The 16,616-nt window shown below is 39.0% G+C and overlaps 1 protein-coding gene across 1 annotated transcript in view; it reads right to left on the bottom strand.

Annotated features, from left to right (window-relative positions):
* Positions 1-16,616, bottom strand: part of CREB5 (cAMP responsive element binding protein 5) — a 212,862-nt gene that overhangs the window by 182,189 nt on the left and 14,057 nt on the right. The window contains exon 4 of the mRNA XM_062508535.1: positions 14,499-14,620. Coding sequence (XP_062364519.1) covers positions 14,499-14,620 — 122 coding nt within the window. The remainder of the gene's footprint in view (positions 1-14,498; positions 14,621-16,616) is intronic.

Below are 16,616 nucleotides of genomic sequence, written 5' to 3'. Positions count from 1 at the left end.
TGGGCCCCTTTCCATGGGTTATGATTCCCTCCTCAGTCTGTGAAAGGTAACACTTGCCTGGTGGGCACACAGGTCACTATGAGGATCCAGCGTTCTGCAAACTACTGGCAGATGTGCAATAAACCCATGCTGACCTTCCTTCTGAAAGCAAGCAGCAACCAAAGACTTACTAATATGCCCTGGGCATAGGAGATGTAAGAAAACAGGTTGATTTCTTGTGCAACTGTTTCAACCAGCTAGGAACTAATGCACCAGGGACAAAAAATAAAAATACCTCAGAGGAAACTAATATAGGATGTTTCACTGGAAACACAATGGTCTTAAAATGATACAAGCCAAGGGAATAGAAATACACCCTCAGCTAACTAAAAGATGCTTTGTAGTTATCAAATAGAGGTATAACCTTGTTCATCCAGTTAGACAGCGCAAGGAAATTGTGAAAACCACTTAAAATAAAATCTTCTTAATAGTGCCCATAGCTCTCAGTCCCAGAAGGTAACTGAGAACATCTTTTACCCAAGGTGACTCTTAAAAGCTCAGATGAACAGGAATGTCAAAAAGCCAAGAGTTTGTGCCATTGAGACAAAGTTTGTGTGCTGCATTGGTCATATCTGCAACAGAACAAAAATATCCACCACAAAATCATATTTGCTTTTTTTTTCTGTTCACATATTCAGAAAGAAGGAAGGGGATAAAAAATAAAATCAGGTATAGGCTGTCATTCAGAGGTTTCTAATCCTGACAAAGCAATACAGTAACATACTCCTGTTTGACCTCAATTTGCTATCCGTAACTCCAGTTCTTCACCAGAAAAAGAAGAAGAGGTTGATTTACAAATGCATGTCCAGTCTTTCTAAATGTATCCAATAGCTTTGTGTAAAAACAGGTATTTTCATAAAGCACAACAGCGTGAAAAGACTTACATGTAGATACAATAAAAATGAAATCAACTTCTTGATGTATCATTCATCATATACCAAATAAAAATTAATAAAAACATTTATAGAATTACAATGTTAACCTGAATTTCTCTTCAGAATAAGAACTGGCTTTTCCATGAAGCCAGTTAATTTGCTCATAGTAATCAACACATGATATATCTCTGAAGTCTCCAAAATTAAATTTTCTACTCATTTTCCAGCTGATGAACAAAAGGAAACTGCTCTTCCTGCATAATTAATTTAGCTTATACTCCTATCATGAACAGTCTATACGAGGCTGTATCTGCACCAGCTCTATGACAAATTCTCATCTATGACCTTGTAGTGCATGTAGAAGTAAAAATATTTCTAAAAAAACACTGACACACTGCATATTCCAGAAACTTCAGTAAAAATTACCTCACACTAGAGGTGATCTAAAATTATTTTACATACAGATATCCATTGTATTAAGCAATAATTTGAAAAGATGTAATAAAAAGAAGAGCCTAGTATGAAGCTGAAGTTTAGGCTTTCCAATCAATTTAGGGGGTTTACATGAGCAAAATTGGTCTTTTCATGAAATTTCAATAATTTCTCCATTGCAGGTGTAGCTTCTGATTATCTCTGTATTAACAATTACTGTCAGAAGCTTATCTGCTTGACAGGAGAAGGAGCATTTAAAATTACCGGGGTACCACATTGCTTTACATCCCAGAAAGGGCGAGGGTGTCTAGCTGGCAGAGCTCATGGCAGTGACAGGGATCCAATGCAGACAATGTCTCTACAGACAGCACTGCAGGTTCCTTGGTTACTCAGCTCTTTCACACTGCATTAATAGTCCTTGACTACTATTCATCAACTCTGGAACAAGCAGAATTATTTTTTTTATTTTCCTGGAAAACATGTTGTGGTATTAGGTTAGTAACTTAATCTTGTTGGCAATATAATAGTTATGGCATAATCCCTCATGTTATAAAAGTAATTGCCATAATCATAAGCTATATTCAATTATTTCTTTTTCTACATCGCCACTGCAGTGGTTTCCCACTCCCAACCTCCTGTCCTGCTGCTGACAAGACAAGAAGGGGCAGAAAGCAGAGCTCACAAAACACTACTACATCCCATCCCCTTCCCTTGCCTAATAGCAAGTGACTCCCCATCCCAGTTAATAAAGAGCTCCTTGTCCCTCCATTATGCAGTGTAATCTTTAAAAGATTACATTCTCATTTGGGAATGAGCCAAGAGCCAGTGGGAAATTCTCTAGTAAATTGGATAGGGAGACAACAATATGAAGGGCAGCTGGATGGAAGCACATTTTTTTCAGGGCATTCCTATTCCTGGGGCCCTCTGGCATTGTTAGAAGTCTTGCAGTCTCGGCTTTTTTCACTGCTCTGTTGTCAGGATAATGCTATTCAAGAAGAAGGGGACATAGATTAGCTGGTTTGAAGATGGAATGTGAGGAAACTAATATTGAAAAGTAGGAAGAAAAGAAGAAGAAAGCCCAATTTCTTTTATGTCTTTTCTTTTAAGTCTTACCACCTTACATAAGAAAAGGGAAGAGCATTTTGTTTTAAAACAATGTATTAAATGTATCAACTCCAATAACAAAAGATGTTTTTTTTCCCTTACCCAACTGTCAACAAGAAGGCAATTTGAGCACTCCATCACTAACAGCATATCAAGTATGATTTTGAAAAGAACATTTCCCTCACTGACTCTTTCCCCTTGCTTGCACCTTCCAACAGATGCATTTGCTCTGTGGAATCTACTTTCCACCCCACTCTACCTGTGATCCAGGATGGAGAAAACCACAACAACACAGGGCAGACAGCCCTATCCCATTTATCCCTGCACATGGAGGAATGTAAGTGAATGAGAAAGGCAACTGCATTTTTTGTTATGTTTTTTTTGTTGTTTTTCTTCAGGGCTCTTTTGTATGAGGTGGGGTTTGGCCGGGTTGGTTTGGTTTCAGGTGGGTTTTGGGTTGTTTGTTTTTATTTGGTTCAGGCTTTTTTAGTTTGTTTGGATTTTTTTTACATATATACACATTTTCATTGTCCTTTAAAATATTTTCTCCATAAATCACATAGATTTACGTACCCAGAAGACTGGATAGCTGACTGAAATTTATTTGGTCAATTATGGCACACATATATTATCATCTCAGTACTGCATTTAGTTAGAAAATACAGAAATCTTAAAAAAAAAAAAAAGAGAGACAAAGCTGTAAAGAATGTGTTTTTTTATTGCAGTGGACCTTTTCTATCTCCCCCACAATAATAAGTTTTAATAATAAAATGAAATTATGATCATTTTTCCCTTTCATGTTAGATAATTATTTATTAGGAAGAAGTAAAAAAATCGTTCTCACAGAAGGTTATCAGAAAAATTTGGTTTACCCTTAAATTTCTGTTTATACAAGTATAACTTTCTTCATTTGCAGGAGTCAACTAACAATAGCTACCTTTTGTTAGTCCATGGGAGGCAGTAGTTAAAACACATTAAAATAAAGGATTGTTTGCAATTTAAAATCTTGGTGTTGGGAAGTCCTGATTCAGCAAACTATCTCTCTTCAGCAAACCCCTGCACACATGCTTGAAGTTAACCATATGTTTAAGAGCTATTGAAGTACATGGACTTTGGCCCCATTTCAGAAAATCAGTTATATACACATTTAACTGGCTGAGATGGATGAAGCAAAGAAAAGAAATTTGGATATAAGAGGTGCACCTGAAAAAGATTCCAGCCATGCAATAATCCACAAAATAAGAACTTATGTGCAGAGGTGTAACACACGTAATAGTTTTCCTGGTTTTCCTGAAACATATATGTTGGCATTTACATTTGCATGAGTTTACTGTACTGGAAAAAAAATAGCCTGAATGGGAAAGAGCCATGGTTACTTTGACATTACAGGAACAGGCCTTACACAGATGTATACTTCCCAAGGGATGTACAGAGAGATCTCAGAGATAAGACAGAGGTATGATGAGAGAAAGAATATCTTAGGAAAAACTATAAAGAAAGTAGAAACATGAGCATCCAGACTGACTTTCCTTTCCACTTTTTCAGGGAAAAGCTATTCTAGTAACCAACATCAACTTAGCACCTTCGTGTCTCCTCTTCTCTTGCACAGCGACATCCCTTGACATCTCATTTCAACATTAAACTGAGAAAATAATTCCATTTCATTGGATTGGGGGTGGAAGGGACAGGATGGGCATGGTGGGGAGAAAAGCAAATATTACTTTTCACACTCCTCAATCTCTGCTAAGAAATACATCACAGGAAAATTTTGGTATCCCACTTCTTTAAAAACAAAGAGCTGTCTTATTAATGTCTGCTTCATATGAGTGCTGATTTTCACTCTATCTCTCACTTGAATAACCTCATGATAGCCTCCCTCAGCTTTCTTCATGTCTTATTAATACTATTTTCCTTCTTCTTCTGTGTGAATCTTCCTTTCCATTTTCCCCATCAAGTCTGATCTGGGATAGGAACACATCTTTTATCTAAGTAAAAAAAGAAAGGTACTTTTCTTCCTTTTATTTCTTGCCTCCTTAGGCAACCCCTACTTTCTCATCTTCTTTCTTTCTCTCCCCTCTAGGACATCGGGAAGGAATCTTCCAACAAAAAGAAGGAGAGACTGGCCAGACCCCTTATTTTTTATTTCTTCCTTGATAGGAGAAGAAAAGGGAATGCTAGGACAAAAATAAGCTGACGGATAGAAGCCCAGAAAGTCTGCAGATTTGGCATCTCTCACCTTTTCTTCCAGGTGTCATGTCTCAGTGTCAGTGACAAAGCCAAAAGCCAGCTCCCTTTCTCTGCCTTGCCAAGTCCACAGAGAGGGAGGAAATAAACCACCACCCCACAGACATCTCAGGTGAGCGAGGAAGAGGAGGAAGAGTAAGTATCTCTTAATGCAAGAGGGGAAGCCACGCTGGCCTCACAGACACTTTTTAATCTTTGTTGAGAATAAACTCAGAGACCTTCCCAACAAACTACTGATAGAGAACTTCTAAGATTTACTGAAAGCTGCTGTGGCACCTCTTACAGGCTCCACAGACCAGACTTCAACCTTGTACCTTAATGGTTTTTGTCAGTGTTTCTTCTGCATTGCCTTTTTTTTAGAAAGGGAAATTCTAACCTTCAGTAAAGAAATACTGGTGCAAACTTGCAACTAATGAAAAGGAAGAACACCTAGCTTGCATGACAAGGAAACAAATTTCCCTATACACTACATTGCAAATATTTACTGAGACTCACAGAAAAAAAAATCAGCAAAACCTTCAGAGAGCAAATTTCCAAATAAATAAATAAATATCATAAAATCAAAAGGGGCACTAGACATTTTCTGGAATTCCAAAGAAAGAAAAAAAAACTTTTCCAGGCTCACAATGATTTTCCTATTCACATTAAGCATATTTTTCTATCAAGATTTCTCTTAATAATAGTATGCCACAAAGGATCATTAGGCAGGAAAAAAGGGTCAGAGCAAGGATAACAAAGATGAAAAGGAAACTGCTGAGAATTCACCTCTGCTGTTTATTTTGAGGCACACATAAGATTCTAGTCGGAGAGTCCTAATTGTATTCAAAGATTTAGTTCTCTAAAGAACATAAACAAAACTAGCAAGGGGTATCAGCCAGAATAAAGCTTTCTTCATAATCATAGAGTAAGGTCAGTTTTTGTTTGTTCTTTTATATGATAATCTCCAGTCCTTTGCTTTGACATTTAAATGTTTTAAAATGGAGAAAATAAGTGCCTGAAAACTAATGGCCTATTTCTGCAGGGGCAGCTCTCTTAGCATGTTCTCATATTTTCTAGCTTCTTTTGGTTGTGCTTTCCTTAGGAAGAATTTTAAAGCTTTGACGCCTAATCTAGGCTAGCATGCTCTGGTTAGCAGCTTGTATCCATTGAAAAGCAAGGCAATAATCCATCTAGGTTTAGGGCTTTTTCATAGAACTGATGCAGAGCTGTGTCAATTTTAATGTCATGCTATGGAGAGTGCATGTAGCTCTCTCCACTTTAGAGGATTAAAAGTGACCTCGCTTACCAAAATCAATAAGGGCAGCTTGCTGTGACTAATAGGTTGTAGAAATTTGAAAGAGACGGTTTGTAACACTGAGTTCATTCTCTCTCCCCACCCAGCCCCAGACTGGCTGGCAGAGCTGCACTTTGACATGTACATTCACATGGCAACCCAATGTCTTTTTCCTTCCCAGGGACCAGACCGAGCCACACACGGTTTACTCACATTTCAGGGAAGGAAAAAAAAAAAAAAACAACCTGATATTTATTTGATAATAGTGGACTTGGCAACTTTTGTAGAGAAGAATGTGAGAGAGAAACCAGAATGAGGAAACAGTTAATATGTATAATAATTACCTTCCTGGCATGACTTTTAAAAGGTCCTATTTCTACTTATTAGCATTTCCTTATTTTACTTATTATCATCAACAACTACCCAGATACTTCACATCACACCATGACCACAGTTGGTTTGTTTCTGGGCTCTGAGCAAGGCTTTTCTCCCTTCAGATCTTTGCCTAGTCGTAATAGGTTAAAAATTTAAATTCCATTAAAGTCAATGAAACTGCCCCAGAGATGTATGAGGCTATACATCCCATTAACTACCATCAACATGTGACCAGTTGTTCTGGCTTATTTCTTCTCTCTACTGTTCCTTTTTTTACTCTGGAGTGCATCAGATTTAAAAGTTACACTTGTGCACTACTGGAAATGGGACATGCTACAGCATGCACACAAGTGTACACACACTCACTTGTCAAGTGAGTTTTCAGTTTTTCAGTTTCATATTTTGTAAGCCTAAAGAACATTATAGTAACTCAGATGTGGATCTTCCACTTTATGGTGAAGATACCCTTACTGTACTGGATGTCTCTGACTTCCAACTTTTCCTGCTTGAGGTAGCAATTAAAAATCCTTACCCACGGTTCATAGCTTGTGGACATTTTCTCCACCTAACAATCACCATCATTGTCTTTATGCCAAAAAAACAAGACTTGCCTTGGGGGAGCAAGGGAGAAAAGAGGCTGAAGTTGTGGGAGGAACCCAACTGTAAAGGTTTAGGAGTCCCTAAGGAGGTTTATAAATAGTTGACTGCCATGTGCAAAATGTGAAAGAAACCCAGTCAGCAAAAGAGCTGTTGCCGTTTTGAAATCTTCTAACTACATCTATTTAGGCAGTAGATGGTGTTATAAATAAACAATAAATCAAGAAATTATTAGCATTTGAATTTTGGCAAGATGATAAAATGTGTAGGGGTATAATCAGCAAATAATAGGAAAGATCTGCAAGCAAACCCACCAATTAATGATAAATAGGACTTGGCTCTGGATAACTTCACCAATGTGGATCTCATTAGATGGCTGTGGAATCTGTTCCTGCAGCAGCCCTCTCCGAGTGAGGGAAAGGTGAGGTAACCGAAATGTCAGCACACCCAACCCTCGAGGTTCTTGGGCTCCAGGATTGTAACCACCTGGGCCAAAATGACAACCTTATGCTGCCATGAAGGCCGTGCCATGGTGTCCCAGTCTTTAATCAACAGGTTTCCTGCAATCCCCTCTCAGCAAAGGAGACCAAACCCACTCAACTTCACTCTCTGGAGAGAAAGAATCCTTCCTTCTTATGGTCACCTTGCTTTATTAACAATACCTCTTAAAGAGAGAAATGCCCCCAAGCAAGCAATATCACTGAAACAGATAGATAATTTGCACACCAAGCAGGGGGAAGGCAGAGGGGAAAGAGACTCTGCCTTATTAGACTAAACAGACACACCATGTTAATACGAAGGATCAGCATATGGTTCTAATAGGCTTTCTAAAATGATTTATCAGCTGTGATTAAGCCTTTGACCAGCATGTCTATCTTCATAAATAAAGGAAAAGTGCACCTTGCTCTGAAGTGTATCAGCAGTATCTTATTACCCACCCAACCATAGAGACTGCAGCCCACTCTGGGGAGCAAAGAGCTCGTGTTTAATAGCAGAGTGTATGCTCTAAAGAGACTGTCAAGATTTAGGGGCTTTACCTAACAGATAGACTTATAAAAGTGCCACTACAGGGAAGGTTTATCCCTTTTCCACATGCCATCCAATCCATGATGGTGAAATCTGAACTGGTAACAAGGAAGCTGTGCCATTAAAAACATTCCAAGGAAGACCAAGGCAAAAGGCACAACTTTGCCGTGTTGCTGTGAAAAAAAATGTTAGAATGAAATCAGATAGGCCCCCTTTTGTTGCGGGTAGCCAAAATAGAAAAAATATAAGAAATCTCCAAACATTACAAGAGGGTGACTCAGCTTCTTTGGGACAGAGACATTAATAAAAAGAAGGAAAGTGGACTGTCCTTACTGAGCTCTGCAGGATGATTCATCAGCTGGAATTCAGAAGAACGTGGAAGGGTAATGGTTGGGGAGGTTTAGATGAATAAAAAACATATGCCCTCAAGAATTGCCTTTCTGCATGATAGAGGCATTTACTGATGGAAAAACATTCAGGTCGTCTCTTTGAGTATGAGGATCTAAACCTATAAATCGGCTCAAAAGTCCACTCAAGATAAGACAGACCTTCTTGCCAGCAGAGGATAAGCTGTTGTACCATCAGCAACAAGCCTAAATTAAAGCCTATTCTTGTGAATATTTCTACAAGGTCATGAACAGTTTTATCTTGTCAGCTTTCCTGGGCCATTATGCAGAAAGTGTCCCTTTTGTAACACAGTTCTGTGTGGCAACTAAGTGCCTGGAGACAGATATGTGCTCAAAACTGGACTCATAAAGCAGAGGACTGAAGCACCAACTGTGGAGCTGCCATCACATAAAATACAGCAAACCACCACATGTCTACCATGAAATCTATGAAGGCTAAGAAGTTAAAATCCAGCAAGCCTACCCATCTGGAGAGAGGAGAGCATTCTTCCTGTCTGTAGCAACACTGAATAACAGCTGATAAATCTTTAACACACATGGTCTGTGGGATGCCCTATGCTGAGACCAAGGAGATATGGAATCAATCCGAGGCTCTGCCACAGACTTCCTGCGCAATTTTCAGCATGTCACTTGAGCCCAGATCCTTTATGGTAGCTCTCTGATTTACTCCTGCTTTGTTTTAGTGAGAGCAAGGCACCAAAATGTCTCTGAGGGTGTCTATGAATCTTCTGGGGCCACACTGCTAAAGAGATTTAGGAACCAAACGAGACTGAAAGCTGCTCTCCTTGGCAGAATGGTGGAGAAAACCCTGAAATCCTCACTCCACATATGTGATTCCTTCGAGAGCTCGGTGTCACACTACAAAGGAGCTCTGGAAAGCAATGTCCTCTGGAGTCTCTTTTTTTCCCTTTAGAAAATAAGAGACAGAGTCTTCCTAACAGGAATACTGCAAAAGTTAATTTAATTAAGAAAAAAAGGACTGCTTCAAGCTGAAATATGAAACCAAAAAAGCAGATCAATAACCTGATGTGATTAATGTATATGAAAACCCAGAATAACCCTCAGAAAAACTCAGATACAGAGTCACAGTGTTATCTTTCCAGTACTTCAACATCACCCAGAAAAAATGCTGTGGTGTGAGGATTCTTACATCTTCAAGGATATAGATGTTATATTTAGAGTATAGGAGCTATAATACTGAAACCTTTGAATGTGGGGTGATATTTTGGACTTTGAAATTTAGAGTTTTGGGCTATCACCTTGACAACATCTTAACTGATTGATAAAGCAACAGCTTGAATTATTACAATACATACAACAAACGGTACCCTGGCCCTTAAGCACTGTATTAGCATAAACAATTTAGTCTTACTTTGTGTCTACTATGACATACTGAGTATATAAGATACTTAATCTCAGTGGGAAAATAAGAAATCAGAGGGCCTTTTGACTTAAAAAATATGGATAGTCTTACATCATGTTTAGACAAATGCAGGGAGAATGTACATACGTGCATCTATGATAGCATAATCTTTTTAAAAATCAGAATATTAAGTATTTAAACATAGGTCTTTCCTTCCATTGTACAGACTGTCAGACAATGAGTCAAAAGTGCTCCAGGAACAGGTTTAGGAGTTTGCTGCTTTGCATTATTTCACAAGTGAAATTCAGCCCTTTCAGAGCACTTGCCTCTGAAATGCCAACCAGCACACTGCTCTTGTCCAGGACCCTACTGGGGTTTCAGAGTACTTACAAGGGAAAATTGGGGCTAATTTGTCACCCATCAGCCAAGCCAACCACCAAAATGTACCCTTAATCCGTGTTCTTTCACCAAGGGAGTGCATTCCCAGCATTACCACATAGCCTATTAGTATTACAATACAGGCCTCTAAAACCCAAACACTTATGCAATGTGCTTTATCAACATATAAATATTTTTTCTTCTCAGATAAGGGTACAATATCACCCTTTCCTGGCTAAGGACCCTATTTACTGCATGGCTAGTTTCAGCTGTTGTCATGTCAACTATTAAAATACAGGCAAAATCCCTCATGTTTTTTCTATATTACTTTTCAGAAGAGGGGGAAACCTATGGGCTAGATACACATTGCATGAAATCTAAACAAGGTGTGGAAATTAAGTTGATTTTATCACCAAACTATACTACTCTAGAGACAGATTCTATCATTTCCAGCTTTCTCTGAATTATATCATCTTCCCTATACTCATAGGTTACAGTACCAAACAATGACATTCAGCAAATATTGGCAAGAAATTTCTTCTGGAGGTCAGAGAGTCACTGAGTTCAGCATGAAATAGTGACGGGCTAGAAGCTAGACAAGTGCATTTTATCTACTTTCTTATGCTGATAACATAGAAATGTATACGTACAAAGTAGGAGATCCTAGAAGGTACAAATCAAATATATCTTTCAAACACACATCAGTCTGTAGCATCATTCATTGTTTAGTACATCTAAACTGGATACTCAAGCTTTTTATTGCTTCTGCAGATTCAAAATATGTAACCACTGAAGGCTTTGTATTTGGTTTTATTCTTCTTCTTTACAGGACTACTTCAATTTGCTGATGCTTTTCTACCTATGAGGTGCCTGCCTTAGGACAGTATACTTAAAACAGGAATATTAGGCCACGTAGAGGACTCACGAGCTTCCTGAACTGACACTGAAGAAGCCAGATTAAAACCAAGCTGTAACTGAGAATAGCCATTTCCCTGCCTCATTTGCATAACTTATATATTATCTTGCAGCACTGAACACGTGCTAGAAGATTTCAAAGTTTCAGGATAAGCCTTAGGAAGTGATGCATCCAAATTCAATCCTACGCAGAATGTGATTTTTAAACATGCCCTCATGTCGCAAATATTTAGTTCACTATTTGTAAAAGCTCTATGATGCAATACTCTACTTGCTACAGTCAGCATATTTCTACTTTTTCTCATTTCACACAGGAAGGTCAGGCTAGATGCATTTTAATGAAGTGAGTCCACTAAGTTATTCAGAAACCAACCCTGACTCTTCCTATCTCTGATATTATCCTCTCAGCACCAGCTCAATGCTCAGAACAAGATCTGACAACAGGGCCTATCCAGTAGCAGCAAAGGTCATGTGTTTGCAATTACAACCCACTACAAATGCTTTGGGTACCTAATGTTCCAGGCAGTGTAAGCCTAAAACCTGCAGCCAGTGGGCTAAGATGGTTGTGGGCTGGTCTGCCAGCACTACCTGCCTTTTTGAGTTGGGTTGCAGGCTTTGTCTGGGTCTGAGCTGTCAACTGCTGTCTGCCTTAAGCTCCCAAGAACTTTAACATTTACAATTTTGCAAGTAGAAATACAGTGTAGGTATGCTTTTACCTGTGCTAATTTTGGTGGTGAATTTAGGAGGTAGGACGCTTGTGTCAGGAAGAGTGCTGTCAAGAGGATGGAAAAAATGTCTTTCTCTCATGCTTATCCAGATGCTGATTGCTGATCTGTAGCATCCTTTGCATTTAGGGAGCAGGCCTTTCTCTAGGAAAGACTTCCAGCTAATATAGGATGCTATAAACAGCAGAGAAGCCAAAACCAACTGACAAACTCACTACCACTTATTTTTCTCAGATTTATATTTCTCAGTTCAGGTTCTGGAGGTCATCATCATCATTATTGCTCCTTGCAGTCCCCGAGCAAAGGTTAATCCACATACATAGTCAGAGGTGGTCCTTGACAGCTGATCTTACAACCATAAGGCATACCAAGTATGAGAGGCATAAAGAGACACTTCTTCCACTTTACACATGAGCAACTGTGGCAGAAGGATGTCAAGTGATTTATTCCTGGATAAGATGCTGGGATATTAATGCAAGTGCTTTCCACTCAATAGTACCTTTACAAAAAAAGGTATACATGGTATTCCTAAGCACAGGCACTCACAGCTTCACAGCTAACTTGGAAAGTCACCAGTCTGTATATCCAGCTTCATCACAACAAATTCTCATGGATTATCTATGGGTTCCCAGCCAGAAAATTAAAAAAAAAAAAAAAAAAGAAAGAAAGAAAAAAGCTGCTACTTGAACTTTCTCCTCTGACTTTTCAAATTACTACTCTCAAGGAGCAAAAAACGCCAATGAGAAATGGAAGTGTTTTTCTGTTATAAGATTTCAGTGTCAAGTTGTGTGCTAAGCCACAGTGATATACTAAAATTAAAAAAAAAATGTTTCTTTCAGAGTCCAGAGAAATTAATATGACCACAAATATTTTGGAAGACTTTTCTGTGCAGTAAGTAAGATTTCCATGCAGTTAACCTTAGTCTCCATGTGTTGGTAGGTCCATCAGGCCGACACTACATCACACTCATATTCCAGGGACAGGCTGATAGAAGCATTTCCTTAGGGATAGCTGCAGCCCAAGGAGTCTCCTTCTGTCTTGGCCTTTGTCTCCTGCATTTGTGCAAAGCCCTACTGGGGCCTGCTTCAGATTCCTATCTGACAGTCAGTCAGTAATGTAAGAATGAGCACACAGCAGACTAATTGGAAACACTGAGCAAAAGTTACAGGTTAGCCAGCTAGTGGGACTTATTCCCCTTTATTTTTTGTTCCTTTTTTTCCTTTTTTTTTGTTCTCTATTTTTTCTTTTTTTTTTTCCCCACCCCCATGATCACTTATTTGCTCCCCGGAGATCACCAATGGCAGCTGCAGGGGTTGGTAGGAGGGCAGAATAAGACTCCCAGAGACTGCTAAACAGCTGGAATTATCAGGTAATTTGATGCCCTTGTCTAGGGTTTTATCAGATTTTGCAAATATCCCTTGCAAGCTGAAATCTGTCTGCAACATCAAGCACTGCAATCTGTGGCTTACTGCACTCAAGTCCACCTCAGTAGATTTCTCCTCATCTCCTACTCCTGCAAAATAAAGACCAGGCACAGAGAACAACTCAGGATCCTCTAATGCACAAAGGAGTGTACAGAAATGCTCTCCCTGATTCTAACTAAGCCTCCTCTCTGTAGCACCTAAACCACTAAGTTTTTTTAACAAGTCTGTAATTAGACACATCTCAATACATGGCTGTTTCCTAACATCTGTTCAACACACAAACCTGTGAGGGTCAGACTGTGCTATTTTCCCAATACTTGACCAAAACTTGAACTCTCTCACATTTGGACACTCTGATTCCTTGCTCAGCATACCATGACAGCCTCTCTCCTCCTCAATCTGTCCCAGGCTCTTTCCTCATGAACCAAAAATAAACTACACCTAGAGTCCCTTCCTTGTAAGCCAAAACCAAGCTGCTCCTGGACTCCCTTCTCTTTCTACAAGCCTCCTCTCCTGTTCTGCATCTCAGCAGGCAGCTTTACCTCTTTTCTCGCTGGCCTCTCTAGTGCATTAAGCTCTTTTACAATTCTTTGAAAATTTTAACAGCACTTTAGGATCCCTGAAAACACTCTTTAACTATCTTTGAGTACAGGAGTACATTTATATAGAAGGTGGCCTACATAATTCAACCTAAGCTTCAGAGTACAGGCAAAATAACTTCAGAATAAACTAAAAGAATACTAATAGAAAATGGGATATGTTATCTACCAGGTAATTCAAGTCAAAGTTTCCCAGCTCAACTTGAATTCTTCGTGAGAAATACAGAAACAAAATAAAGCTTGTATTGATCATGAATAAATCCAAGGTCCTGTTGTGGTGTGGAGGAATTTTAAAAAAAAAAAAAATTTGCTCTTAAGTAAATGCCCCTTCATAAGCCAAATTTTGCTGTAGTGTATTTGAGCCAGTTTGCAATCCTCACATCAAATATGATATAATTTTCCCAAGCCTCTCCCTCAAGAGGTGCGTGGTTTGTGTTATAGTTTACTTAAAAGCAGAGACTTGGAATCAAACCCTGGCAAACACAGTTACACTTTTTTTTATTATTTAATACCGGGGTTTTGTTGGTTTGGGGTTTTTATTTCTGTCAACTGCTCCAATAGTTTAAAAACTATGTCACAATTTATAGTGCCACCTAGTTTCTGACCAAAAGGTTACTACCAGGTAGTAGAGCTCAGTCTGCTTTCTCACAGATTAAAGGACACTTCCTTTAACATTTCAAAGAATCAGAAGGGGGTGAAGGACTCGGTGTGCTCACACTCACCCTTTTGTTGTTCTCTTCTTCTTGTGCCTTCCTAAATTCGTGCTCGAGGGAGCAGTCAATGTCGTTGAAGAGGCCAACTTCCTCACAGTTCTTCAGAAAGCGTGTTGGTGTAGGAGTCTGATCTGAAAATATGACAAGAAATGATCATTGGTGCTTAATATTAAAAGGAGAGGGAGACAATTAAATAGTCTTCCAGGAAAAGAGAAGTTCTAACTAAACTTCTCTTTGCATTCCCACCCCTACCTACCACACCATCATTAAAAAACCCACACAGTGCTGAATTTCAGCACTAAACTCTGCAGGCAGCCAGGGCTTGCCATCAATGTCCCAAGCCAGGCACCAGATATAATTTGGGCAGAAAGACAGCAGCATGGGTTTTCCCAGGGCACATAACACACGTGCATCTCCTTAAGGTGTGCAAATGGTCATCAGAACTCTCTATAAACCTCCAAAACTAGGTGCGTGAAGAACAAAGCACAGTGCATCTTACAGTGCACATTTAGACCGCAGCACGCCTGTTAACTGCTGTGGATTCACAGAGGTTAATGCCTTCAAGTGCTCAAAAAACACCTCAAACATACACATACTTAGCAAAAAAGGCAGCCATAGCAAGAAGTTCTGCTTCCAACACAATTTTTGAAGGAAGAGTTAAACATTTAGAAAATCTATGACAAGTGAACTTCTGGCCATGATGAAGAATTCTCTTGCATTTTATACCTAAAAGTGTTGACAGCACACACAAAACCATGAAATCTGGAGTCAAAAAAAATTACTGTTTTTATCTCTAGGACTTTTCTTCCCTCTCAGAATTAATACAAGAAGGGCAGGATTCTCTTTTATGCCACAGGCAGGAGGGACTGAGTAAATTACAAGGTTTTCTGACACCATTTCAAAAACCTGATAGACAGACAAGCTCAATTACCATGCAGATTGTAGTTTCAGTGATGACCTTGACTGCTCTTTCTTCAGGAAATAAAAAACCAAGCCCAAATTTGGGAACCAAAGAATCCCCAAAGCACAGCTTTGAGGCACCTCTATTCATTCGGAAGCTAGTTCTTAATTATTCCGCCTTGGCTCTTTCTTCCCAAGGCCCTGTTCCAGCTCGAGATGCTTTGTACCTGATTTTACAGAAAGACTGGACTCACTTTGTTAAAAAATAATCTTCAGCATAGTCCTTGAAAACTACCTACTGTTTGTATTCCATTCTTTAAAGAATGAAAACTCTCTCATACTAAACCCCATTGCCCATATTGGGTCAATTCTGACCTCAGAAAAAAGCTTCCCACTTCAGCGAATAAAAAATTGGTTTCTTACACCGAGCTATGCTGGGTCAAGTTCTAATATTACCCCCGCACAGCAAACAGTTACACAATGAACTGACACAATGAACTTTACATGATCAAGATAGAAATGCATATCAGCCCTTAATTAAGCAGTACAAAAGCAAGGCTTACAAAAGAAAACACAGTTTTTTACTTGGAAACTAAGGAAGAGGATCAGCCTCCTCCATTATCAAGCCAGGAGAAGCCAATTTCCACCTGTATCAAGCATGGTCCTCCAGGTTTGACTTTCTCAGGTAATCCGAGGGCAAAGACACTCGTTTACATTTATATTTCTGATGGAATATCAGAATACAAGTCCTTAATGTTAATTTTTTTTTTTTTTTCGGCTTAACCATCCTACTTATGAGCTTAAAGGAAACAAACTTCAAGTATTTGGGAATGCACACATATTTATCTATAAGCTTTCACAGCTAACTACTCCATTACCAGAGTTAGAAACATAACTTTCTAAGAATCCTGTTAGAACTCAGCATAAGAAGATGAGTCGACAAGGTGCTGGTGCTGATGGGAGCTGAGCACTTTACAGGCCCATACCCTAAATAAACAGTGCACAAACAAATCTTTAGAGCAACCTCAGTAGATTTACACCAGGGTTGTTTTTTGGCCCTTGGACTGGAGCTCGTACTAGAAATAAAGTGCACTAAAAAACAGGAGAAATAGATGTAATTTCCAAAAAGGATTAAATGCTACTTTAGTGAACAGCACCATTGTTTTGCAGAAAATCAAATACAATGTTTGGCACACAAAGGACACATTGGTATCTGAATGTGAGGTA

The sequence above is a fragment of the Cinclus cinclus genome, chromosome 1 (assembly GCF_963662255.1).
Source record: "Cinclus cinclus chromosome 1, bCinCin1.1, whole genome shotgun sequence".
Taxonomy (NCBI): domain Eukaryota; kingdom Metazoa; phylum Chordata; class Aves; order Passeriformes; family Cinclidae; genus Cinclus; species Cinclus cinclus.
This window is presented reverse-complemented; position numbering and strand designations above follow the sequence as displayed.